A 27,590-nucleotide genomic window follows, 5' to 3' on the forward strand; every position below is an offset into this window, starting at 1 on the left:
GCTCGCCGCACGCACCTACGCCGAAGCATTATGGCGCACACCACTCGGATCTAACGAGTATTTGTACAATGATTTTGCGGTGCATAAAGGACCTTTAGATGGAGCTGAAGGTCATGCAGGGGAGGCGCTGACGGCATTTTAATGGTGGTTGGCTCACATTCCATCAGGGAATGAAAACCATGTTTTTTAATAGGGCTGTAAAGGCAGCGCAGGGGTTAAGGAGGCTCTGCAGTGACAGCTGTCAGCACACAGAGGGTTAGCTGGCTGGGGGTGTGGACTCGGCGCTCTCCTCCCTGTCAGCTCTCCTCACACACTTCCTGACTCTGCCACATTTCTTTTGTTTTGAAAGGGGCCGTGACGTCACCCGCCGCCTCCATCACTGGGGCTCCGAGCCAGCCGAGGTCACAAGGTTCAGCCGGCCACGCCCACTCCGTCCGATCCCACCTCGGCCACGCCCACCCCCTCTTCCGCAGCAGAGTCCTCCTCATTTTTCCCGTCAGGAGGTGCGATATCCCGGTCACGTCAGACATCAAAGGCCACAGAGAGAACTTCAAAGGACAGTCGGCCTGCCCCTTTCCTTTATGACCGCCCCCATTCCCATCCTTTCCAGCCTCACTCCTCTATTTATGTTTCCAACCGGGATGGATTTGAATAGCCACGCCCCGCCCAATGACGTCACGCCAACTAGGCTTTACGTTGCCGGAGCCTGATAGGGGCGTGCCAAGTGTGAGAAATAGGCGTGCCCACGTGACGTGAGGGCGTGGCTTGCCGCGCCGCTGTGTGAATGCCGATCTCGCCCTTCCTCCCCCCCAGTTTATAACGTGGGGCCACTTCCGCTGGCTGCTCAGAAGCGGTGCGATCATGGCGGAGCGCGGTCAGCAGCCTCCCGCAAAACGGCTCTGCTGCAGACCAGGCTTCGGCTCGGCTTGCAGGCAGGGCCAGCGGGCGGCGGGTGGAGGAGGCCAGTGCGGGGCCGGCGGCTCCGGTCATGGTCTGTCGGGAAAGACACAGAACCCGGAGTCTCTGCTGGACATCGCGGCCCGCAAGGTAGCAGAGAAGTGGCCCTTCCAGAGGGTGGAGGAGCGCTTCGAGAGGATCCCGGAGCCCGTGCAGCGCCGCATCGTCTACTGGTCCTTCCCCCGCAGCGAGAGGGAGATCTGCATGTACTCGTCCTTTAACACGGGGGGAGAGGACGGGGCCGCCTCAGGGGGGGTGACCGCTGCCGCGGGGGGCACGGCGGCCACGGGGGCGGCCTCAGTAGCGGCCACGGCTGCTGTAGCTGCGGTGGCGGCGGCGGTGGCAGGCGGCGGCGGAGGAGGAGAGAGCAGCGACGAGAACAGACTCCCCTTCCGCCGGGGGATCGCTCTGCTGGAGGGCGGCTGCGTGGACAATGTCCTGCAAGTGGGTGAGTGTCCCCGGCCGTCATCTGCATGTGTCACGGGAGCCCCCCATCAGGTGTCAGCGGCCCCCCACATCCCCTGCGGCCCCGCAACACACAACAAAGGCAGCAATTTAAAGGGCAACGGCAGCGAGGAGGGGGCGCACAATGCACCGCACACCCCATGTCTGCCCTGATCGTGCCACCGGGGCTTCCTTTGTTGTGGGCTCTGGCCTTCCCTGTCACTGCTGGGCACAGCCTGGTGCTGACTGCTGATGGGGGCATCTGTGTCAGTCCTAAGCACCGCCTATGTGTGCCTTGGTACAGCCTGCTGTGGAGGTGCCAGTCCTCTGCATGTGTGGGTCTGTGCCAGTCCTAGACACAGGCTTATATGGATCTTTGTGCCAGCCTATACACAGCCTAGTATAGGTGTGTATGTAAATCTGTACCAGCCCTATTTACATCCTGGCATGTATATGTGCCAATCCTAAACACAGGCTTATATGGGTCTTTGTGCCAGCCCTGTACACCATGGTATACAGATGTGTATATGAATATCTGTGCCAGCCCTATTCACATCCTGGCATATATGTTGGTGCTATATAGTCTCTTATAGATATGTTCTGCTATTCTTATACATAGCATTATGTGTGAGTCTCTGTGCCAGCCCCATACCTGACTGGCAGTACAGCATGGTATGTGTATATGGATCTATGTGCCAGCCCTATACACATCCTGCCATGTATGTTGGTTCTATACAGTCTTTTATACATGTGCTGCAAACTTATGCAGATGCTGGTGTGCCTATGGATATCTGTGCCAGTCTTATTCACACCCTGGCATGTGTCAATCCTGTACAGCCTGTTATATATATGTAATGTGCCAGTCATGTGCAGAGTTATTTATGTGCCAGCCTATATGCATCCTGGTGTCAGTCCTAGACACAATAGGAATCTTATCAGAAAATATATATATCCTGTTAAGCTTGTGTATACATGCCAGCTTATACCCATCCTGGCACTATAGCCTGGTCTCTAGATGTTTGCATATGGATAGAAGTGTGAGCCTAGACCCATCCTGGCATCCCATCACTCCTAGGCACTCAACCTGTCTCATCCCATCCTTGTCCTCATGTCTCTTATAAACAATAAGCCCTTCCGCCCTCCTCCGTGTGCCATTTTCTATGCCATAATTTAAAGCTGTACTATATTTCCTGTCCATTTCCAGCTGTACAATTTGTTGTTCACTGTTATCAGCCGTTCTAGGCCAGGGACTGGTATCTATATTCAATAGGATGTCTGGCAGGAAGTCCCAGGAAGGGGAAAAAAAAAATCAGTATTTTTGAGCGTTGCTCAATGTGCCTACATGACTGGCATCCGGGGTAGTAGTCCCTTTAAACAAAAATCGAGGTTGTCTACTTCTTGTTTCTCACTAATTGCCTGGAGGTGTCTTTTAAGATTTGGGTGTCTGGGAGAAAGAGGTCACACCTCCTGGTGGGCCGTGCTGCATGACAGGATTGTGTGTGAAAGGCCCAGGGAGAGGGGGTGGCGAGGGCCGGATCACACACCCCTGGGCTGTGCTGCATTGTGCCAGCCTGAGCTCAGAATGGAGCTGTTTCTTGTCAGGACAAGGGAGTGGAGTGAAAACAATACCCACCTTTCATGTCCCCCTTCTCGCCTCCACCTCCTCCTCCGCTTTTATCCTTTATTTGTATTGTTCCAGTCCATACCATCTTATTATTGGCACAGGTTTCCAGTGACAACTTTGCCCACTGGTCATGTCTTGTGATTGATGAGCCACTGCCTGGATCTGAATGTATGGTGCCAGTTTATGGGGGCACTGGTCATTTATTTATTTTTTATGTTTTCATCCTATGACACTGATCATTTTTCCAATGGTTAGACACTATCGTTGGGAACAATACATTAGTCTGTGCCGGGATCAGAGGGTTGGCCACTGGCGTCACGTATGCCCGTTGTGCATCTCAAATAGCCGTCAGGCGTCTTCGGGTTTGTTCTCATTTTCATGTTTATTTGTGTCTCTTCAGTTTTCTGTCACCCCCTCAAAAGGAAGCCAAACAAAGGCGGCTCTTCTACTGCTTTTCAGTGCTCGTTAAATAGAGGAGACTTGACAAAGCTTGGCAGGCTGCGGATTTAAAGCGACAGTACCCTGTTTTTATCGGCTGCTGAGAAAATGGACGCTGTAGGAATAATTGTCCTTTCGTAATCCTGCTCTAATGCCGTCAGATGACCTATACCCCCATATAATGTTACCCGACCAATATCGTCTATATACCTTTTTGTGGTTTCGACCAAGGCCTGTCTGCTGGCGAAGCGGGCCGGTTGCCCTTTTTATCCGCCTAGAGGGCCTTCATCACTGACATCTTAGCTGCTCTTACGTTGCTTTGTTTTTCTCGTCTGGTCTATTCTCCTAGTCGTGAGTTGCATTTGTGGTTTCTGCGAGGAACCCACCTCTTTAGTTGGCATTAACGAGGAGTTTTTGTCTGTGCTTGACTCTGCACGCAGGCGATGGGGGATGACAGCGGAGGGAGTTTTGGCTGATTGCTTTTTAAGCCAGGAATTCATTGTAAAAATAAAGCCAAGGGGCAATAAATATAAAAAGATGCAATCTACTGGAGACAGGCGTACAAGCCAAGGCTGCCTTCGCTTTCAGCACTGGAGGAGAGGGCCCTTTTTTTTTTTTAGAGATTAGGAACATTTTTTTTTTTCTCCTCTTGCCTCAGCAGATGGGGAGTGGGCCTGTGCCCTCGTGATGGGGGAGAAGGGCGTCTGACGTACCTCTGATGTGACACTTGGGCCTCCTTTCACATAGTAACAAGAAGTAATTTTGATACATTTGTAGCAGTGCTGAGTTCCCATGGTACTTGCTACATATTTGTGACAAGGCAACATCCGCTGACGGCAGAAAGGACCGCTTCCCCAGTCTGTATTGCATTCTTGGCGAATCTATTATAGTCCACTTCCCCGTTTTCTATTACGCAAGGCAAAGATGGCAGCGTCTGTTTGTTTTCTCGTACCAAGGACAAACCCATACATATATAGATTCCTGCAAATGATGATAAAACGTTTTTTTTTTTTTTTCTCTAAACCCGGTTTTATTTGTAAACTACTAGTTTACTAAACGGGTGGATTGGCTCTAATCAGTTACCCAGCACTGGTTATCACGCAGCATATATAGCATGTTATGGTAAATACTCGCACTCGTGTAACTCGGTGATGAGTTATCCTTTAGATGTCTGTCGTATTAACATTCTGCCCATCCTTTACAATGTGACAGGGCTGATGTGTGGATTGTAATTGCAATGTATCAGTGTTGATCAGATAACACCCCGGGCAGGCGCTTTGTGGGTGAATCAGCAGAGCTTGTCCTAGCAATGTCTGACCATCCATCCTTCTGTGTATGGATATTTCCTATCCCTTAAAGCACTATTGTCACGACGTGTTAACATGATTGCATTGATGTGCTTGCATGTGGAACTACAAGTTCCAGTAGTGAACAGGGTTTTAACATGCTGTCTGCAACCTACGACCCCCAGCATGCAGGGTCTTGTAGTGTGCTGCTTGGCTTAAAGGGTGGGCACCTCACATATAGGGTTACTTGCAAGTTGGCATACAGATTTTTGGGAGGCCCTTTTTCTTTGTGCAGCAGTGTGATTTGTGGCGCTTGTTATGCAGTGAATGCATGCTTGGCTGCACCCGGCTAAACCAATTTCCTTTGCCGTCAAACATTCAGTAATATAAGGGACTGCGCCTGTATATGGTAATGTGCATTAGTAGGAGTTTAAATACAGTGACGGGTGTCAGGCCGGTGACTGGTTTCCTGGGCCTTCCCTTATGTCATTGTTGGAACATGCTAGGGCTTAATATTGGGTGTATATGTAATCCTCTACCGATGTCATGCGATGTGCCGGATGTTTACACGCCGCGGTTTTAATCCGACATCGTGTAAACAAACATGTCTGTCTGCAGTTTCCATCTTGGCAAGGTAGGCAACACCCAGCTGTTGGAATCGAGAAGTTAGAGGAATCTCTTGGCACTCTTTCAACCCTGGCATGGAAATGAAACTTGGGGGCATTTAAGAACACAGGTGCAAAGGAAATGGTGGTCTTGCAAAATTGCATGATATCCCTAGAGAATTGCCCAAGAAGCTGGCAACAGGGTAGATGGTTCTCCTTTATATACCTTGCTACTGATGTCTGAGATTTGCTCTGGAGTAGTAGGGATATACTGCAAATGGCGTGTTTATATGCCATTGGGTGCTTCAGGTGACTGCACATGAGGAATGCTTGCTACTTCATTATTAGCACTGTGACACTATTGGGAGGCTCTGGTAGTCTGAAATCTAGCTCGTGACATTTATTTTTTTCCCCCTGCTCTACACTGAAGGTACTTTGTGCGGGCACTGTTTAGTCCCTTTGCAAAATGGCTTCAATTGCACTAAGGATAGAATGATTAAAAACTGATCTTAAGTTTTTTGTTTGTCCTTGGGATGGGTTATCAATATCAGATTGGCGGGAAGGTGACTCCTGGCACAGCAGTTGGTTAGCTATTTGAAGGGGCCGAGAGGCTTGGCCAAGCACTGCAATTTTTGTGTGTGATGTCATGCTGGTCACATGGCATGTGTATCTCATTCATGTTTTTTCAGATTGAACTGCAATACCATGGACAGCCACTATATGTTGTACAGTGCTGTGCTTGGTATTCAGTGCAGAAGCCACAGCACTCACTGGAATGCCTCAACAACTTGAAACAGTCCATCTGGTCAGGGAGTCGGTCCTCACTGATCTGATGTTGATCGTTTTGTGTTTTTATATATTTTTGTCCCGGAGAACTTTTTTAACCACCATATATTTACGGAGTCAAGTAAGCTGAAGGGGGCAGGTGATGGTAGTTCCCTGTTAAGGATGCATAGCTTAGAGGGGTATTCTGCACATTTAACCCCTCTAGTACTGATGACCTGGATGATGGCTCTATCTGCATTGGGATCGGAGCTGGAAGTGTAGCAGAAGGCTTCTCACTAGAATCAATGATGGCTTTAGCTTTTACAACGCTTCCAGCTCTGACCCCCAATTTGGACTTTCTGTCCCTGCTGCTGTCTTGAGGGGTGGATTCCTGGCGGTCAACTGCTAGTAACCTATACTGAGGATGGGTCTTCCGTACTAAAAGGGTTAAAGGTCAAACACATGGAATACCCATTTTGAAGGGTTATTTGGACCATAAACATTCAGGGCATAATCCCTAAGAGTCCATGTATGCCTGAGGTGGGAGACATCACCTATCTGGGAAGCGGGCCCTATCTACCTCTGAGCCCGGTTGCAATGTGAAGTATTGCATTATCCATTCTAGTCCATGGAAAGTGATTAAAAACAGACCTTTCTGGTATGTTCTATGATGCCATGCGTACTGCTGAGTAGGACTACATATGAGATGTATGTTTAGGGGATATGGGTTCCTTGTGGAGAGTGCCAGTTTGGGGTTAGGAGTCTTAAGGTCTATTTAGACAACGATTATAGCTCAAAAGATGTCTTGAGCGATAATTGTTGTGCATCTACAGCACAAGGTGATCGCTCAAACGTTGAGTGATCACCTTGCGCTCCAAGCGGGGCATGCACTAGACAATTGGGGCCACTTGTCTTCTGCATCCAGCTTCTCCCCTCTCGGAGCACCTGGCTGTTATACAGCCGAGCGCTCCGGGTGAGGTATGCAGAATGCAGCTGGACCACTGTTCTTCATACCCCGCCTGTCGTTAGTGGGATACAGCTGAAACAATAGTATGTGAATGCCTGATAAGGCGTCTGAGTCTTAACGAAAACTGCACGATGTCAGTGCAGTTGGACACAACGATGATTGCTCAAGACTGCTTTTAAGCGACTTTCTTTGAGCAATAATCATTGTGTCTAAAGGTTTTTAGAAGTCACGCAATGTTCCTTGGGAAAAGGGTATGCAAATTAGCTTTCCTCTCCAGTACCTCCTATAAGAGTGCTGGCACATACGAGTTTGTTCGTGCCGCCTGTTTATACCAGCAGATAGGTTACTTACTAAATCCCTTAGGCTGGGCTCGCACGAACGGGTTGGATTTCCACAGCGGAAGACCTGCGATTTATTCTCAAAGTATCTGCACGTAATTACGGGTGCGCGCGGTTTTCCGTGCTGACGAGCGCTATGCACAGCGTGCCGACCGCACGTAAGAAAGCTGTCCCCCTCCAGCCGGCACTTCAGTTTCTCTATTGAAGTTGCAAGCGTTTTGCCACTTATACGCAAAGTTAATTGCATATGGGCGATGGAACACTCTCATCCATCGACTTCAATGGGGCCCATCTGCACAGAATAGAGTGTTCTGCTCCAGGAAACCGCAATTGCTATCTGCAATCTGAGCGACACTCAAGTCCATGCCTTTCAATGGCTGTATATTACAGCATGTCACACGCGTGGGCGCCGATTACGGCATATGTAAATCATATCCGCCTGTGTGACCCCGGCCATAGTTAGTTCACCGTGCTGGTGAGTGAGAGCGACTGAACAACCGGTATAGAAACTGATTAGTGAACGAGCCAACCATTTTCATGCTTTCGTGAAATTAATGAATTATCATCCAATCACCGGTTGTTTACACAGACTATGGTTCGAACTTTCTAGTTTAAAAAAAAAAAAAAAAAATATATATATATTTTTTTTAATCTTTACATATCAAAGCCCTGATTCACTCAAACTTATTTTTGCATTGTTTTGCATGTGCAATACGCAGTGACTAGAACTCACTGACTTCAATGGGTTCGCTCGCATAAGGATATTTTGCAAGTGTTTTGTTCATGCATAAAAAATGCAGGATTTGCGCACGAAAATAGCTTTTTGAACTAGCCAATTTAAATGCATATGGCAATGTGTTTTTTTTTTTTGTTGTACACAATTCAGTAAAAAAACTCAATGTTATGCAAATATGTGGTCATGTGACACCGGCCCAAGTCAGTGTTCAAACCCTTAAGAAGCCTTACAACATGTTTTTAGATATAAATGAAAGCAGAATGTAGCGCCGGCTGTCTTGGTCGCTCTTCATCACTGCGGGGCAGGGCTACGGCTGGGTTGAGAGGCCTTTGATGTGGGGCTGGGGAGGAACTGTTTCTCCTTGAGGAGAGTGCCAAGTTGGCTTACACTCTTATAGGCCATGCAGTGCTCCCTGGGGGAGAAGGTTATGCAGATGAGCTCCGGAGCTGGATGGAAGCAGCCGGCCCCCAGCAGATTGCTTTTACACACGTCAGGATCCCGGTTGACCCTTTATTAATAGTTTTGCACCCCTTTAATGTTTTCGGAGTTGACTGCAGACCTCCTAAACTTGTGCCTTTGGTGCGCGGCCCCTCAGATGCTGTAGGCACACCTGGTTCTGTTATTACCAGCCCCATCTGTCAGGATGATCAGAGGCTCACAAGTGCTGTCTGACGGGGGAGGGGCAGTACAGCCGGCCGCTCTTATTTCTATCCAGGAAAATTTCCTTTAACAAGGAAAACTGGTATTCGGGTCCCTTTGATTTATTTGATCTTGCGCTAAAACATATGCAAAACGAAAAAGGAAAGATTTCTGTTTTCCCCCCCCGACTGCAAAGCATCAGATCACATGCAAATAATAAAGCGTTGGACACGGGCCTAATGGTGGGTGCTTTCAAAGGGAAATGAGCCGTTGGTGTGGCCCCTCGTCAGACTTCCTTTCATCTCCGTGACCCCGTAGTTTCAGGACACCGATGCAGCTTCATGGCCTTCCCTTTAGCGGAAGCCGTTTATCAAGCACTAGTAACTATGTTGGCGACAAAAATAATTTGGGGTGGACCAACAAGTTTTCTGAAGTCATGAAAAGTTACTTTTTCTGCTGTCTCTCTGGTATTAACATGAAGGCTGGGCGCACACGACCGTATGGTAAAACGCAGTGTCTTACCAGCGTGCGGTGCTGCCTATCGCTGCGCTTCTGCGCATGATGGTGTATCGCACACATGTTGTCCACTGGCTTAGTTTTTTGTTTTTTCAATTTAAGTCATGTTTCCTAGCTATGCATTAAAAAAGCCGTTCACACGCAATGGTTTTTCGTACGCACCCGTAGAGGGCAATAGGGCTACCGTGCGCAGTACGTGGTAAAATAGAAGATGTTGCGTCTTTACACGTGCATTATACGCAGTGAATATACACAAGTTTGAATGGCTCAATGTATACTGAGCCGGGCTCACATAAATGCACCCAGGATGGCCACAGCAAAATAGGGCATGGTGTAGCATCGACTCCCTGAGTCTGGTCTGCGATGTCACGGCTGTTGCAACAATGTACACACAGGACGACCGCTGAACTCATTTACTTTAGATAATGCCAAGTAAGACTTGTTGAAATGTTGACAAACTCAGCCATCCGTGGCTTTAGTTGTGTTTCAGTCAGTTACGTTTCCCAGGCTTCTCCATGCCTTCTCCAGTGCACTTCCAATGACCTTTTACAAAAATATGTGCCGCTCCATCGTTGCCTCAATATGCTACAGTCCAAAAATATAGTGTTATCTTCAACCTTGAGAGGTTCTGGTATACACTGGAGATCAATGCATTCCCCTAACCCTGCGGGACTTCAAGGCCTGGTGATTAATGGCCGCAGTACTGGGCTCCATTATAGGGAGGGGGCTTTTTTTATCTAAGGCACTTAGGGTTTTTGTTTTTCCTTAATCACAAATACTCTGTTCTCTTCAAGGCTGTTAAAAAGGTCACTTCTAGTGACTTGTCATGCCTTGATGACTCGGATCCAATAACTGTCCCCGGCCACTGACACGCAGCAATAAGTTTGGTTACTTGGTGAAGTAACACATGTGCTGCCTTCTCATTTCAGTACTTCAGTGGGTGACTTGTTTTGGCGCTTTTGCGCTTTTTTTCTTTTTTTTCCCTCCCCACACTGCTACTTTGATGTAGGTTTCATGTGAGAAGCTTGCACAAAGTATGTATGTATATTTTTTTATATTTTTGCATTTTAAGCATACATTTACTCTTTAAAAATACTGTACGCAGTATAACTTTTAATCAATTTTCTCCTGAGTCTTTTTTCCGTTTACTGAAAAACGTACGTCTTCAAGTTCAACACTTTTCGTGTGATGCAAGTTTTACAGTAGAAAGTCCTACTGTAAAAGCTATTAAATGAGGCCTAACGGGCGCTGTCCGCTCTGGCAGACTTGCTTGTAGTCTTCAGCCAGTGCTTCCTGGTTTGGAGGTTCAAAATCCCCGCCTCCAGGAAGCGCTTGCTCTGACTGGCTGAGCCACAGTGCTCGAGAACCAATCAGAGCCAGCGCTTCCTGGAGCTGTGGATTTTGAACCTCCAAACCAGGAAGCACTGGCTGAAGACTACAAGCAAGTCTACCAGAGCTGCCGAGGAGATGTGACGGAGCGGGGACAACCCCTGTTGGGTGATTGTTGTGTTTTTTGTTTGAATTTTTTTTTTTAATGCAGATGGGCCTTGTTTTTGGGGTAGAGCTTATATTTTTTTTTGTCAGATAAAAAAAAAATGCAGCCGCTACACTTTTCAGTCCTACAAAAAACATGTTGGGTTAAACATGGCCAGACGTATGTATAGTTTAACTGCGGTTAGCCCATTATAACCTATGGATCTCTGAAATGCTACATTTTCATCCGTATCTTGGACTAAAGTGTGCGTCTCAGGGATAAACATATGCAAGTGTGAGCAGGCCCTTAAACATGGCCTGCTTCATGAGGCGTTAATTATATATAAATCGTAGTAACCGTTGCCCATACAGCATTTTATATGGATCGTGCTGTCAGTCTGCGCACTTGTACACTGATCTTCGTATTTTTCCATCTGTCCTATAAACCCAGATTGCACAGACGCCTCTATCAGCAGTATCAATGGTATACCTTCTATAGAGGAACTAGGGCTGGTGACCCACAAACATAATACAGATGTGTGCCGGCCTGGCCATGGGTGGTCTCAAACTCAAATGAGTGAGGAGACCCCTTAAAGTCAGGTCGGGACACTGGTCCATATTACGGACACGTGTGGCTGGAATAATGCTGGTGGGTCACTAAAATAATGCAGCTAAAGTGGCAAGAGACCATAAGACTGCAGACCTTTCCTAGCAATGGTTACAAAAGCCCTGCTGTAATTAGTTGCGTTGGGTAACACTGTGTCCCGTCTGTCATGGGTTTCGTAAATGAGACCTTCTGTATCTTGTATCTAGCGCTCGTTATACGTGATTGTACTATAGTCCAGCGTCTGATGGTCTGGAAATTCTAGTATTCTGGAGTCTATGTAAAATCTCTAAAATTTTGTCGAAATTTGCTAAAACCTGGAATGAAAAACTGCAATTTGTTGTGGCTCATTTCTGTCATCTGTGTTGGTTTTTTTAATCCTGAACTTGTGAAGCCTGTTAGATGTTTGGTTAAGGGCTCTTTTAACCCCATCTTATCAGATGTCTTGTAAGAAGATATTATCTTAAGCATTAATAAGAGCTGATGAAGACTGTCGTCATTGTTGGTGTTTTCTTTATTTGAAAAAAGTCTTAAAATATTCATAAGATTGTGTGCAGAAATAAGAAAATACTAGTGTATGTATATTTATTGGTAGATCTCATAGCTGTTGGAAAGAATCTGTCGCCCATAGCAACCCATCACAGCGCACCTTTAATGAAAGCTGTGCTGTGACTGGTTGCTATTTCTTATATTGCTGAGGTAAAATGAAAGCTCCACTGATTACCTATTTTGGGCGACCGTTTATTTTCGACAGCTTTCATAAATCTGCCCCAATATCTTGTTTGTTCATGCAGCTATGAAGTTCGTGAGTGACAGTCCATACGTTGACTGATCAGTTCCAGAAAGATGGCTGCCTCTCACTTCTGAGAATCCCCATGACCTCCATATTAGTGGCTTATGCTATAATGCTGATTTACAACTGGGGAGATTGTAGTAAGTCTGGAAAGGAAGAATGAAGCAGTCGCTCCCATTATTTAGAGGCCTGGGATCTGGTTGCTAGGGGCGACGCCTTCACCTTCCCATAGGTTACTTGCATCTCCTCCATTGGGTACAGGGCTTCTTTCACGACGTCTTAAGTTCTGTAGCGTCTTGTATAAATGGCCTTTGTCTCAGTGTGCCGCTGGCGTTTCCTGTAGCATGTTTTTAGTTTTTCTAGGCAGCTTTCATTGTGCTGTTGCCCAATTTGCAGTTGTAAGAAGCCCTGGGAAGTGAAGACATTGCACAAGGGTCCCTTCAGAGCCCTTTGTCAGAGTCTGTCAACATGGTGCTTCCTCTTGTGCTCCTAGGCCTCACATCCCATTATCTGAGGGAAGCAGGATCTGATGTGACTCCTTACTTCCTCAAACCACCACATCCTGCCAGATTACGGCTTGTGGTAAGATGCTTCGGGCTCTTCCTCTCCGAGGACCTCATGGCTTAGGAAATACACACTTTGCTAATTCTGCATCGTCAGCGGAGCAAAGTTGTTGTGCTTCTTGTTTGTTCGCTTTAAGACACCCTGGTGGTTACAACGGCCTCTTGGTGCTGTGCTTCTAGAATATGGCGCAATATGCGGGTCACTTTGTACGGTCTGTCCAAAAATGGATATAAAACGGTACACAAGAGGCATTTTGCGCTGCTTTGGAATCCCTAATACAGATTGGCATAAAAGTACACCATATTATGGCCTTAAAGGGGCACCACTGCCACCCCTGATTAACCACTGGTATGGCTGGGGCTGCTGTGGGTAGCCAGGCGGTTCACTGCAGGGAAAATGTACTAGAACAAGGCGGCCGTTGGATGCAGGGCTGTCCTGTAATGCGGGAGCTGCTGCGCTCCATTCTGACTCTTGGGGGGGGGGTGGGGGTGGGAGTCCTCTCTGATCATATTCTCTAGTGGGAAATCTGATCATTCTTCTTAGCACAATTCCTTTAGGCCAGTGTCATATGATCATATTGTAACCCGTCCGTAATATGGTGTTAGATGACGCAGTAACTTCATCGTTATCTATTTTTTTTAATTTATTTTTTTTAATTCATACATACTGATGTTTGTCCAATAGAAAACCATACCAATTGATGTAACTGCAGGGGCAAAAATTAAAATGCTGAATTTTTAAAAGCCAGCAGCAAAATATGGCCATGTAAGGGGGTGCATGGATTTGCATTAGCTCTATTCGCAAAACGTGGACCAAATGGGGAGTAAAAAAAGGCACTCGTCTGAAAGCAGCCTTGGGCTGCAGTCACACGGCGCCAAAATCCGCACAGTATCTTGCACTATGGCGTGTGATTCAGATATTTGATGTGGTTTTTGACTCGTCTGCAGACCTCTCACCCTTTCATATAAAAGGGTGAAATCTGCAACAGTGGGTGCTGCTGCTGCAGAAAGTCCTCAAGTTCTGACACATGTGAGCGTGCCCTTAGGGCTGGCTCGCACAAGCCTATTTTGGCTGCATATAAGGGCTTGTTCACATGGACGTATGAGTAAAATGCTGCGAGACTCCCGCAGCCCCTGCAATCTGCCCGCAGATCATAGGGGCTTAGATGGGTACTGCGCATTCCTGGGATCATGGCGTAACGGACGTGCCAAGTGTGACTTTCTTTTTCTTCATATCCTGCTGCTCTGTGCAGAGCAGGGCTCTGAATTAAATGCTACCCTTTTGCAGATAGGGGCGAAGGGGCAGCCCTTCAAGGCCTCCATATGAAACGCAGAGAAATGGAGCATGCTGTGATTTTTCTCCTGTGTTTATATACGGATGTCCCCTCGCAGCACCAATGCTCGTGTGAATGGAAGAACGAAAATCCGTAGACGTTCACTGTCTCCATTCACTGCACGTGTAATACACGGTGTGAATGAGCCCTTATGCATGTAATAGGCAAATGGAATATGTATTTTATGTACCCATAGCCCATAATGGTGCATATTATGCACCAAAATAGGACCTGCTGCATTTTTCTTTATTATATAAGGCTGGGTTCACATGGGGTGGATTTGCCGCAGAAATTCCATGCGGAATTTCGCCACGGCAAATCTGCAAGCGGACGCTAATCCCGGGATTAGCCAGCCATGTATTTCTCAGAAATCTCGTCCACACGGGACGGCAAATCCGCTGCAGCTAAGCCGGCAGAAGCCACCGCTGCAGCGCGGTGGATTTGCCGACTGCAGCATGTCCCTTTTTTAAAAAAATAAAAAATAAAACTTTCCCCCCGCTGCGGCTGCGCTCTCCTCTATGGGAGCGCCGGCCGCAGCGGAAGAGCGAGCGGCCAGGCCGCTTCAAAACCGCCACAGGTTTTGAAGCAGTTGTTCTCCCAGCGGAAATCTCACGTTTTTTCGCTGCGGCCAAACCGTGAGATTTCTGCCGAGAATCCGCCCCGTGAGAACCCAGCCTATGTTTGAAAAAGGCAGGTCTGAATAGCCCAATGTATTTCCATTGGGTTTTAGCCCTGCGTAGTACATGCATTGAAAAAAAATAATAATTATATGCACTATGCAGCCAAAATACACATGTGAGTGAGCCCTGAAGTAGAAACTGGACCTAACAGCTGGTGGTGTCACAACCATTTTTCACTTCCCCATATGCATTTTAACATTCGAGGAGCAATTTTCAAAAATGACTCAAGTTGCAAGGAATTGTGTTAGAAAATCTAATTAATTTAACAATCTTTTGCTCTCAAACTGTTCTACAATGGGAAATGATTCACTTGGCATATATGTTGCCATTTTAAACAGAAGCAAAGGTATCTCTACCATATCCCAAGGCACAAAATCTTTAAAAATGGACTTGACTCACTTTGGAACAATGTTCATGTGACCGCCATAGACATCCCATTGGGATATGTTTAGGGAGTCGGCGTGCTGCACTAACATACATGCTACTGGCTCTCTAGGCACTACTAACCTACATGGGGGTTCAACACAAACACTGCTGCGTCAACCCATAATATGGCTTCTTCTAAAGGCCCCTTCACATGGACCGTTTGTCAGATCATCGGCTTGTGAGTTGGGCTGCTTTCAGACGAATATTTTTGGGCCCCATAATTGGTCTGTTTTGCAGAGCAGAATACATGGCTTATGTAACTCTCCACATGGCTGTGTTTTTCACTGCTGGTTTTCATAAATGCACTAAAGTCATGCTGTATTTACCTGCATACTGTTTTTTTTTTTTTAAACTGGGCAATTATGGATCAGTTTTTGCCCAATGGAAATTACAACCATAGGTAATTGCCACTTTAATCAATATATTTTAATGTCCTCTGTAATGTGCCCAACATACAGATGCATATCACGGATGTTATAATACACTCGACGAACAGCCCTAAGCCAACAAACCAGCTGACAAATCTGAAATTGCTGGTTTGTTGGCTGATCGGAACTTATATGTGCAAAAAAAAAAATTGCTCGCAGGCAGCATATCTCCCCGTATAAATGCCCATTTAGACACACAGATCGCTCAAAAGATGGCATTTGAGCGATCATTTTGCATAATCTCCTAATTGGTACTAATGCCTATTACTACCAATTAGTGTGTGAACTGCTGGCAGCTGAATTTATTCATTATTTTGTACCAATGTAGATTGGGAGCTGTAGTCAGGGAACAGACACTTACTGTTCGCTGAATACATCCCTTTTGCTCTGCCGTGCTGATTACAGCTGAGACAATGTAATCAGCTGTTAGCTCTCCCCGGGCAGAACACAGCATGCGGGCCATCAGCTGTTCCGCTGAACGACTGATTTCATGCCGAACTGAAATCCATCGTCCGGCAAAAAACTGAAAGATGGGCCCATTTACATGCAACAATTCAAAAGATGGGTTTTGAACACAATTTTTTTTTCAGTGCTTGCATAAGTTTTTTTTAAATGGTTTTTTTTTGTGAATATTGCCTTGAATGGCCGACTCTAGTTAGTGAAATAGACCAGAATGATATGCTGCGCCCCCCCCCCCTCCGCCTTCTTACAGACCACTGGTCCGTTTAAAAAAACAAGTTTCATATGCGACTAGCCCCATTGACTTTAACAGGTCTGTGCAGTCAGTTGCATGCATGAACAGCACACGGACCAACAATACGCCCATGTAAATAAGCTGTGTGTGTGTGTGTGTGTGTGACTTCACTTATCCCGTATATCATAATTTCCAACATTTTGCAATATGAACATGGCCTGGTGTGATACAAGGCTGGGGTTTCAGCGGCTTCACATGCACATGGTGAATGTCCCTGTTTGAACTTGGCCTCTAAGGTAATGGTCATCCCACCCACAGCTGTAATTTAGATGTTCCGGCATTTAGCAGGGTCGGTGTCACTTCTGCCAGTGTTGGTGACGGAGCAGGGATTGTAGTGACCGCACCCTATCGCTTATGTGCTGAATTGTGACTGGCACAGAGGGTGGCATAGACGTGACTTATTTAATGTGTAATACGTTTTTATATGTTGGTTGCATGTTACATCTTCACTTAGATCAGATCAAGATTACCACCCCTGACTTGTGAAAGCCTTTATTTTCTTCGCTCATGTGGAAAATGTATTTTTTAAGAGGTCACCTCAACTCGCCAGCGCTTGGCACATGCCACGACTGTGTGATCCAGGAAACATTCATTGGCTGCTGGGATGTGAAAGATTTATTTGATGAATGGTGGCTTTTAGAGCTTTTTAATCCTTAAAGTAGCAGCACCCATTGCCTGAATGAATTACTGCCAAGTGGTATATAACAGTGGGCTTTTTGTGAGCTCTGAGGAGAACAGTACTGCATAATGTATTTGTTAATAATTCAAGACCATCGTAGAGTAAACAGTCATAATCAAAGCTGTTCTTTGTGCTTCATCACATATTTCTAAAGTAGAATTAATTCTGGACCCTGGAGGTTCCAAAGCAACCATCACATTTTCCTCCCAATATCCCCATGTACTGTGAATTTATTACATCCGACTGTAATGTAAATGTGATGGGTCTCATATGACCTAGAAATGTGGTCTGTTTTTCCCTACTCGAATGTTCCCTTATTTATGAAGATTGCAGAGCCACCAAGAAATTCATGTTTGGTTTTGGGGTAATCTCATAGGCTCCTAAAGCTAACATTATTTTGTCTACATGGGCAATTTCCAGTAAAATGATCTGGGAAATCTGTTAGGCCCTTCATTTGTTGATTGGTGTAGAAAGTAGCATGTTCTTCCAAGAATTTAGCAGGTCTTATTGTGACTGGTTGACTTCTTGTTGTCTTCAGTAGAGTTGGACAAACCCAAGATGCTGGCTAGCCTAGGCACCTAATTTATATTTGTGGTATTTTATTTTTTGGGCACTGTGGATGTTGATTCTTGGAACTTGTAACTCCCAGGCCACTAAAGTCAAGAGGACCACTGAAAGTCAAACTAGCTCCCGATATTTCAGTAATATCCCTTTGAGTTTAGTTCTATGCTGGCCATATTTGTTGATCCGGACAGAATAAATGGCCTGGTCACTGAGAACCTCTTGTAGACTCTTCATGGTCTGCATTACCAAACCAGTATCTACTGAGAAGACATCAGTTACAGTAGATTTATCACCCACTCATTGTCTGCAAAGATGTGTGGGACAATGCTAAAGAAGCACGTATGTAACACGTTGACTTGTGAGTGATTTTTATCATAACCCAAGGTATCACTGTATAAGAGTGCCTCAACTTGGCAGGCTCTCTCCTGAATTTTTGCTTTGTGTTAAGAGACTTGCTCTTAATGTGGCTGCCACTGCTGCTAGTGGCCCCATTGAAAGCAATGGCCTGCCGACAACCCCTGCAGTGATTTTTGGGGAAAGGCTTTAAATATAAGCCCTTCCCTGAAAAATCATCCCTAGCCGTAGTAAAAAATATATATATACTCACCTGTCCGCCGCTGCCGGGCTCAGGCATGTCTAGCCACCGCTTGTTCTCCCTGCATTTTTAATCCCCGCCTGCTGAAACGTTTCAGAGCAGTACAGGGAGAACAAGTGGCGGCTAGATGCGCCTGAGCCCTGGCAGCAGCGGACAGGTGAGTATATATTCATTTAAGTTTTTACTGCAGCTAGGGATGATTTCAGGGAAGGGTTTCTATTTAAAGCCCTTCCCCGAAAATCACTGCAGGGATGCTGGCATACTATTGCTTTCAATGGGGCAACACCATCCCCATTGAAATCAGTGGGAGAGCTTCATGATCCGGAATGAATTAATGGCTTTTCCATTCATTTCAATGGGGAAATTGGTTTTGAGATGAGTGTTTTGGGTTAAGAGCTCCATCACTGAACAAATTAAACTCTTAACGCAAGGCACCACTGTACTTGAAAAACCCATACAACAAGCTTTTTTTAATTTTGTGGGTTGGCACCAATCTGATGTAGGGCCGGCCAGATTTTGCCCGCTTTCTGTCTAGTATATAGTCAGACGTGGTGTTGGTGTTGACCCAAGAGTTGCTGTGAGCATATTGTAGGTGCAGCTGTTTTGTCTTGACTGTACCAGCCAACAGAACTCTGAATGTTTGTTACTGCCCATTTACACGGGCTGAAAATCTCATGATTCTTTGCCCAACAGACCGCTTCACCGTGACATCACCAGCTGGTTCACACTCTTCCTCGGGCACTTGTTTATACACCCACTGATCAGTGTATAAATGGCACGGTAAGTGCCTAAGCTGGCAATGACTTTTATGCTGGCCTAAACTGAACAACCAACAAGAAGCTTGCGATTCTCGTTAGTCGTTCAAACGTTGGCGTGTTCTTAAACTGAACGTTCATTCCGTTTCATTCGTACAATTATTGCTCAGTGTACACGGGGCTTAGCTGGATGGTTTTACGGTCTGTCGTCTGAATTCCGGTCTTAGTAGCCACAATTAGACATTTATAGAGCCTGGTGGTAGATTTCTTGAAGAGCAGATTGTTTACACCTTCCAGTTTTCCCAAGAGCTACCCCAAGGAGGTATGATAGAATTCTTTTGTATAAGTTGCCCCTAGCAGCCCGCCGACTGTTCTGACTAACTGATTGGCCGCTCTTGGGCTTTGTTCGCTTTATTGCCATAAACACTTGAAGCTGTCTGGAGCCAGTTACAAGTCATTGGGACTGGTTTGGAAATTGATGGTCATGGCTCCTTTAAGAGCTGTCATTTTTAAAGTTCTTTTTCTTTCCATTTCTATACCTTCCCAAGCTGCAGAGTTGTCACCGGCGCTCTCTAATGCTGTCTGTCTTCGGCGCGCCTGGCGTATCTCCTAACGTCTCGCTTGTGAATCTTGGTGTTGAACCTGTTGATGGGGGAACCACGTGTGCACAGCTGAGCTTTCTAGAGTTTCTGGGCGAACAATTGTAAATGTTTAATGCAGAATGTGTAAGGTTTCCTGGCGGTGCCCTTCCCCCAACAAGGCCATGCTTGTTAAGATGTATACTTAAGCTGGCTCATGAAAATGTAGAGCTCATGACATAACAGAGGCTGGAATAATTCCCACTTGCCCATTGAGTTGGCAGAACATCTGTTCACGGATTTTTCTGTACCTGAGCCTCTCGACAGAAAGCGTTGTGTGTTTTATCTGCCTTTCTTTGTTTTGACTGTAATGTAGACACTCTTGCACTTTAGTGCAGCATAAGAGCCCAACAGTTGATCCGAGTATGTGAATGTCGGCCGTGCGTGGCTGCGCACCTGTCTGCAGACAATGGCGTGAGCTACTTCATCTGCCAAACCAGCGTGTTACTCACTGCTTTTACAGGGACTACAAACTTCTTGGTGTCGGCACGGCGTACCAATTCCCATAGAAACGGATCTTTAACTTTCCTGAGTGTTGTTTTTTAAAGGGGATTTTTCAGGCTTTTTTTTTTAAAACTTATTTTTGTACTGCCCTTTTAATGGCTCCTGTACACATTAGGGAAAATTTGGGAAAACGCACCAGCTTTCAAGAGGACATGGATGACTATTGAGTGTGGGGAAGGCTTCCCAAATCTTCCTTGACAGATATCTGGGGAGAGGGGCAAGTTGAGTATCAATTCCCCATCTTTTTGCTTCCTATAGAGATGGGCGGCTACTGCCAGAACTGTTTGCCAGCAGGAGCCGAACGCACCCCATTATAAGGACTGGTCAGCGCCGTTCAGGTCTGGCATATGCTGGATCCGGCGCTTCAGGTTTTCCTGTTTGGCTCCTAGGACAGAGTGCAACCAAGCTGTAAAATGTGCCAGGCTTATCACCGTGACTCACGCTGGATGATGAATATGATGGCATTTTAGTCTAATTTTATACTGCTTAGTAGTTGGCTCCGTTTTGACAGATTTTGTGCCAACATTTTGGTGAGAAGCACACTTGGGCTACACACCTTCCCATTATAGCCACAAAGTGTCACGTGTGTTTTTTAATATAATGTCCTATACATGTAATTGTGGCAAGGGGTTTATGCAACTTCTTGTTAGACCTCACTTGGTTACGTTCACATGGGATTGGTACAATGCAGGATTTCTGGTGTATAGTCTTTTAAACTCCTAGCAAAATAATTTTTTTTATTTTTAAATTTTTTTATTTTTTAATCTGCAGGTATCTGCTCCATGTAGAGAAAAATGTGCATACGGCCCAACGCACGCGGCCGGATTTGTCTTGCAGAATATGGAGGGGGCGCCCGCCTCTGGATTCCACAGCAAATACCTGCCATACCATGCAATGTAAAAGCAGGTTTCCCTGTCCCCGGGCAGAAAGCAATTGCAATTTCTCGCTTGCGGGGGGAAAAAAATTGCAGCATGCTCTACTTTGTGCTGGATTCAGTGTGGACAGCTTCCATTGAAGTCAATGGAAGCTGTCTGTCCCGCAGCCCTTCCGCAGTCCTCATTAGGGGATCCTCAACATCAGCTAGTGATGGTGCGGTCACATCTGTACTGTGCATGCGCACCAGCCAGCATGTCCGCTGTACAGAAGAAAACATCGGCCAGGTACTGCATCTGATTCTGCTGCGGGATCCTGCATGCGGAATATGACCCAGCCCTGTGCATTCGGCCTTGGTCCTGAAATCTGCAAGACCTAAAGACTGTTCACAAACGGAAGTTCACAGCATACCCTTCCTGTGTGAACATGGCCTTATAGGGGTATTCCCAGCTCAGTTTTTCATAGCGGAGATAGGGAAACCGCTGTTCTAGTTACTGGCCCCCCAGCCAAGGCCTATGGACACAGGTAAGCACTTCATCCCAGTGTCTTCTGTAGCTCGCATTGAAGGGAATAGAAGCTATGGTAATGGCATAGTACGACATGCTGTGACTTCTGTAAAAGTGCATTTAGACAGAGGATCGCTCAAAAGATGGCTTTTGAACGATCATTTTGCATAATCTACTAATGCCTCTTAGTACTAATTAGTAGTGTGTGAGCCTCAGGGAGCTGAATTTATTCGAAGGACCACCCGCTGTTCTCTGAATAAATTCTTTGTTCTGACAGCTGAGACAATGTAATCAGCTGTTATCAGCTGTCCCCAGGCAGAGCACAGCATGCAGTCCATCTTATCAGCTATTCTGCTAAGCAAGGGATTTCAAGCAGAACTGAAATCCATCGTTCGGCAGAAAACTTAAAGATGCGCACGTTTACACGCAACATTTATCGCTCAAAAGATGGCTTTTGAGCGATAATCGTTGTCTTAATGGGCCTTAACTCCCCAAGTTCTGGAAACTGTGTAGCATGCTGTGCTACTGTTTCTGTAGCACGTTCACTTCAATGAGTGCTGCAAAAACTGAGGGCCAGGTTTTCCCATCTTGGCCATGAAAGACTGAGATTGGAATACCCCTTTAAGTGGGAAGCAAGCCAGTTTCTACGTAGGCTACAATGAATCGTGATGCAAGTCACTTGCTGTCGGTAGTGCCACTTTGTTTGCATTGACCTAAGCGAAGAGGCTGCTGCCGGTTTGAGTGACGGAGGCAGGAGGATGGGTTTCTTCAGTAGCCTGTTCCTCATAGTACTCTTCTGTTTCCCAGTGCTCCTTTCAGCTGTTGCAGTTGTGTCACTTTCTCCACAGTGAGAGCCAGTAGTTTGGATATCGTCCTCGCTTTGGGCACGTAGGTGGCCCATTCCATCTGTAAATACTGCTCATTCCAGGCCGGCCTGGACAGCGGTGTGCGTGGAACGCTCAAGATCCTTGGTGCTTATTAGTTTAGCAGATGTAGCATAGAGTGACAAACAAATGTTCCCATAAGTCATTACCCACCTGCTTGGATTTGCACACTGGCAGAAGGGCTGGTGAGGCTGTGTTTTCATGGTACTCGCTGTACACGCTCTTGTAAATGATTGCTTGTTGGAGAGCTGTAACTGGACTGCAAATTTGGAAGGGGGTTGGGAAAGTTAAATTGAACGGACATTCGGGCCCTCCTTTTCTGCTCTTGTATTACCGGCTTACAATTGTGTTTCTTGAAGTATAAACTTAAGAGTCAATGTAATGCCATATTTGGGTGCTAGTGTTTATTATAGGGTCCCCTATCCACAGTATGACCATTAAGACCCCGATCCATAGATATCTTCCCTGGCATGTTACTATACTCTGATAGTAGTGGCCGGGCATGTGCCACTGCTCCATTCAGTGGGAACGGCCGCCGATGAGAGTTGAAACAAGGTTGTCAAAATTGAGGGACCAGCCGGGTAAGATCTCTGTGGGGTCCCAGTGGTTGAGTATCAATAAGTTATTCACACTCAACAGGATAGGGGGTTACTTCTTGATCGGTGACAATCCAACCTCTAGGACCCACTGATCCAGAGAGCTTTCCTGACAGGTCCCTCAATTTTGACAATGGTGGTTCAACAATTGGCTGCAGTTCCCACTGAATAAAGCAGTGGCGCACATGTACAGTCAAAATCTGGCAACAGACCATGGAAGATGACTATGGATCAGTTGGGGTCCTAGTGGTCATACTGTGGATGGGGGACAGCTTGCTGAGTTGGGAATACCTAATCAATAAAAAGGAGTCCAACACAGTCATGCAGATGGTACCCTGGATAGAGCTAAACACCTAATTTGCTTAGAGCAGTGTTTCTTAACTCCAGTCCTCGGGGACCCCCAACAGGTCATGTTTTCAGGGTTTCCCTCAGTATTGCACAGGTGATGTAATTATTGTTGGAGCCTTAGACATTGCCATAGGTGGTGCTACTATAGGATATCCTGAAAACATGACCTGTTAGGGATCTGAGTACCAGTTGAGAAACACTGGCTTAGAGTACTTTTTGCACTTCCTTCACAGCGCTACTGCTCAGGCTGTTTTCAGCTCCTTCTGGCAGCTGAAGGTGACCCCATATAGCGGTCTTCAGCTGCTGAAAACTCAACAGAGCAGGAGTGCTCTGAAGTGAAAGTGCAGGTACTCAAAGGAGTTGTCTTGTCTTTAAAAAAGACCAAAAAAAAACTTTTGTCCAGAAACGACACCACTACTGCCCATGGGCTGTTTGATATTATAGCTTGGCTCTGTTGAAATGAATAGGCTGAGCTTCAATATCAAATGCAGCCTTTGGATAGAAGGGGGCTGTTTCTGGAAAAGAGCCGCTTTTTTTTCTCGTCAAAAGGAAACAAGATGGAACTGAAACAAAAATAAATCATTGAAATCAATGGGGATTTTGTCAATTTCTACTTTCCTGGTCCTGAAAATGAAAGGCCGATGTGAAGGCAGCCTAAACTATACTCCGTATGTAACCTAGTAATGGTGGGTGTCTGCCTGGCATCTGTGAGTACTCTACACAGGATCTTTATCTGTTTGCATTCAGTTTCATGTTAAAGGAATCCACTCCGACTCTTGAAAGGGTTACGAAGTGTTTCCACCTCCCCCATCTAGGTGCTTTCCACACGACTACTCAAGTGTATAAGCCAGAGGAGGCCTATTAACTCTGCGGCTTGCTCCCTTCATCGGAAGGGTTAATCTGGTGCCTGGTGAAGGCAAGACGTTCCGTGGATCAGATTTATGGGGATTGTGTGGCTCCCAGCTGTTGGAGTCGGCTTCCAAAGCCCCAGAAGGTAAATACAATATAAAGCCCATCTTTGAAGTAAGGTTATTAATTTGCGGGGGATGAGGTGCTATGACGAGCTGTTGCCCACGCTCTTGAGTTTCCGGTGGTTTTAGAAGATTATATTTTTGCTTGTTCTATAAGTGAACAAAAATAAACTAAAATTACAACAAATTTGTCACTGAAATTGGTTTTTTGGTGTAGCTATAGCTCTGTATGTAACATACTTATAAACCAGATGGCAGGCTACAACCGTCGCCTTCATTCTCCATGGGTGTATCTGGTTGTATGTCACCACAATTAAATATTCAATGGAGTGAAAATTGTGTTTACCAATAATTCTTCATGGGCCACTGTGTTAACCTGTGTAGAAACGGAGGCCATCTTGGCAGTGCCCGCTTTGCTGGCAGTTGGAATTGCCTGTATCATTTGCATGTGAACATCTGGGACTTTCTGCGCTTCTCTTGCCAATTTTCTAATATGGCAGAAAAAGGGGGCCAGCCTTAGTGTAAGGGCTTATTCACATGGCTGCCATTACAGGCTGTGCTGGCCTTGTATTCCACATGGCCCCATTATGGCCTATGAGGCTATGCACAAGTGACTTTTTTTTCATATTAATGGGTGGTTCGTGTGGAAGACGTCATTGAATGCCTTCTTCTCACGGATGAGAATAGGCCGTACCGTGTGCACGGTCTGATTGGCCAGGACGGCAGGTTGCTATGTGTGGTTTTACGTGAAGATTGTCAGGCGCAGCTCCACAATTTGGCTGTGAATCTGGCCATATGTAGTGTGGTGTATACCATAAACTGGTGTAGCACACGGACATTCAAAGATGTGTCAGAATTTGGAGGCCCTTTCACAGAATAGTAGGATTAGGTGCATAGCTCTGCAACCGTGGCACCGATGACCCCTTGTTCTCCATATTCTCCTCTGTATGGATCAGGTCGTAGTGCTGTCAGTGATGGCGGACTACTTTTTAAAAAAATTTTTTTTTATGCTGCTGGCCTTTATTAGGCTAACCATAGTTTGACTAGAACATAAGTAATGTACAACAGAAACCACCTGCCTTCGTGGTGCCATATTCAGGTGAAGCTCAAGTCTTCGGAGTTGTGCTGTGCAGTTTGTGCAAGACCAGTTGTCTGAGATTAAAAGGATTTGCTGTTTTCTCAGGAAGTGGCGCCATTTCCGTCCATGGCATATGTCTCTTATTGCCTTTCCTCACCATTTAAGTAGATGGGGCAAAGCTGTAATACCTGGAAAGGCCCATGGATACGAGGGATACTGTTGTAGACGGGGAAAATCTACTTGTATTTCCCGATCTTGTTTGATTATAGTTGGACCTTCTAGGTCCAAGCGCATCCCCCACAACTGTCATATTAAGGCCCCCTGTCCATGGGTGCAGTGGAATATCGCTAGTGATATGCCGCTGGGGGGGAACTGACAGTTCTCTGTGGTGAGCCTATATGACAGATAGGATCATCGCAGAGAATTGCGGTATGCCACGATTTGAGTTCTGCGAGTGAAGAATCACTATGATCCTCTGCTTGTGGACAGGGGGCTGTGCTTTCCATAGCAACGCTATGGAATGTGTGCACAGTGCTACTCATCGCTGCGAGTAACGCAATGCAAGGTCGCCTGTGGACAGGAGCCCTAATTCTGTAGCTTTAGGCCACGACCCCAGTTTGTATTTTGGGGTCATCACGCCTGTTATGGTCAGAGCTCAGGGCTGGTGGGAGGTGGACACTTTATCTCATACACAAAGGCAAGAGTGACGAACTGCCGAATTTCCATCAAACTTTCACTGTACGCGTTGATCAGGTGATGACGTGTATCCGTGAGCAGGGTCTCCTGGGTCACATGTGGAAACCTAGATGTGCTGGGATTTGGTGCGCTGCCTAGTAGTGAGACCCGCGGCTCACACCCATCCTATCTTTAGCCTTGTGTGCTTCCCTCTGGCTCGATGAGGACACAGAAGCCATGTGAGTTCAGGATGCAGCACCAGCGGATGTGGAGCAGACAGGACTGGGTAGCTAAAATGTTCCCTTTCAGACCTGTTGCTGAAGCGTTAACCATGTGTGCGCTGTCACTTGGTCTTTCCATCAGTTTTATGGCATCAGGGCCCTTATGAAATATCTAGTTGTTAAAGCCATGAAATACTTTAGATTTTGAGCACACAATTTTCTGTACTGATGAAATTTTTAAAAATTGAAAAATTGTGTAGTTTTGGAGAGTTTTTGTTTTTTTTATAGAACAGATATCCCTTGCTGGTTTTATGTAACTATAGGTGTTGAATAAATAAGACTTTACATCTGAATACACCAATTTACTTCAAGGGGTCTAAATATTCATAATCCGTTAGTAAAAAGATATGGACAGGGCTTATACCACAACTTAAAAATGCTTCACTCTGTCACATCAACTCTGTCCTTCCTGGTGGTGACAGCTGCAGCCAATCACTGCCTGTAGAAGGCCAGGCTGTGGTCTGTGATTGGCTGCAGCAGTCACAGGTCCTGGTCAGCCGCAAACGGGAAGGACAGAGTTTGTGAAGTTGTAAGTAAAGACATGCATAGCGGTAGTCATGGCTTACAGCCTGCAACGTTGCCGTAAAAACAGGTTGTTAAAGGATAGCTAAACTTGAAAAAACAAACTTGGGATACAAAATATCGCTTGGTATGTGTAGGTGCTGAGACACCCCCACCCAACTGCTAGAACAGGCAGAAGACTCTTGTACCCATTCAGCGGTCTCCATCCATGCTCTGATCAGTGTGGGTACAACACTCAGCTGAGTTTCCTCTGCCTATTTGTTTTGGTGGTTAGCGGGGGGGGGGGGGGGGGGGGGGGAGAAGGGGAGGGAGGGAGTCTCAGCAACCCCCCCCCCCCCCCCCCCCCCCCCCAACTAATCAGTACTTCTGGCAGGATGTGTTTCAAAATTGTCAGGCAGTTATCTATATCAATTTGTAAAACGGACCCGCCACTTGTTGGGGTACACAGGGGTCGCCACTGTCATTTATTCTTGCTATCAAATACTGGACTGTTTGACGGCGCCTGGACACAACGGTGGACAGACTCGTAATAAGGCGTCACTTTCTTTAAATGTACGACAGTTTTCCTACTTCTGGGATATTTTCCTGTTTTTGGTTGACATAACTTTCTCTTCATGCCTGTATATTCACATAGGCCATGCAAACAACTAAAAAGTTGTACATTTTTATCCAGAAATGTGTATTTGTAGATTAACTGACTTTGTATAGTCGTGTCTAAGGTATAAACATTGTTTTTGTGGTCCTGAAATTT

General features: G+C 46.1%; 1 protein-coding gene across 1 annotated transcript in view; it reads left to right on the plus strand.

Moving 5' to 3' along the window:
* The first annotated feature begins 861 nt into the window (after positions 1 to 861).
* Positions 862 to 27,590, plus strand: part of ZSWIM6 (zinc finger SWIM-type containing 6) — a 132,553-nt gene continuing 105,824 nt past the window's right edge. The window contains exon 1 of the mRNA XM_066602781.1: positions 862 to 1,405. Coding sequence (XP_066458878.1) covers positions 862 to 1,405 — 544 coding nt within the window. The remainder of the gene's footprint in view (positions 1,406 to 27,590) is intronic.

This window comes from Eleutherodactylus coqui, chromosome 5, assembly GCF_035609145.1.
Source record: "Eleutherodactylus coqui strain aEleCoq1 chromosome 5, aEleCoq1.hap1, whole genome shotgun sequence".
Taxonomy (NCBI): domain Eukaryota; kingdom Metazoa; phylum Chordata; class Amphibia; order Anura; family Eleutherodactylidae; genus Eleutherodactylus; species Eleutherodactylus coqui.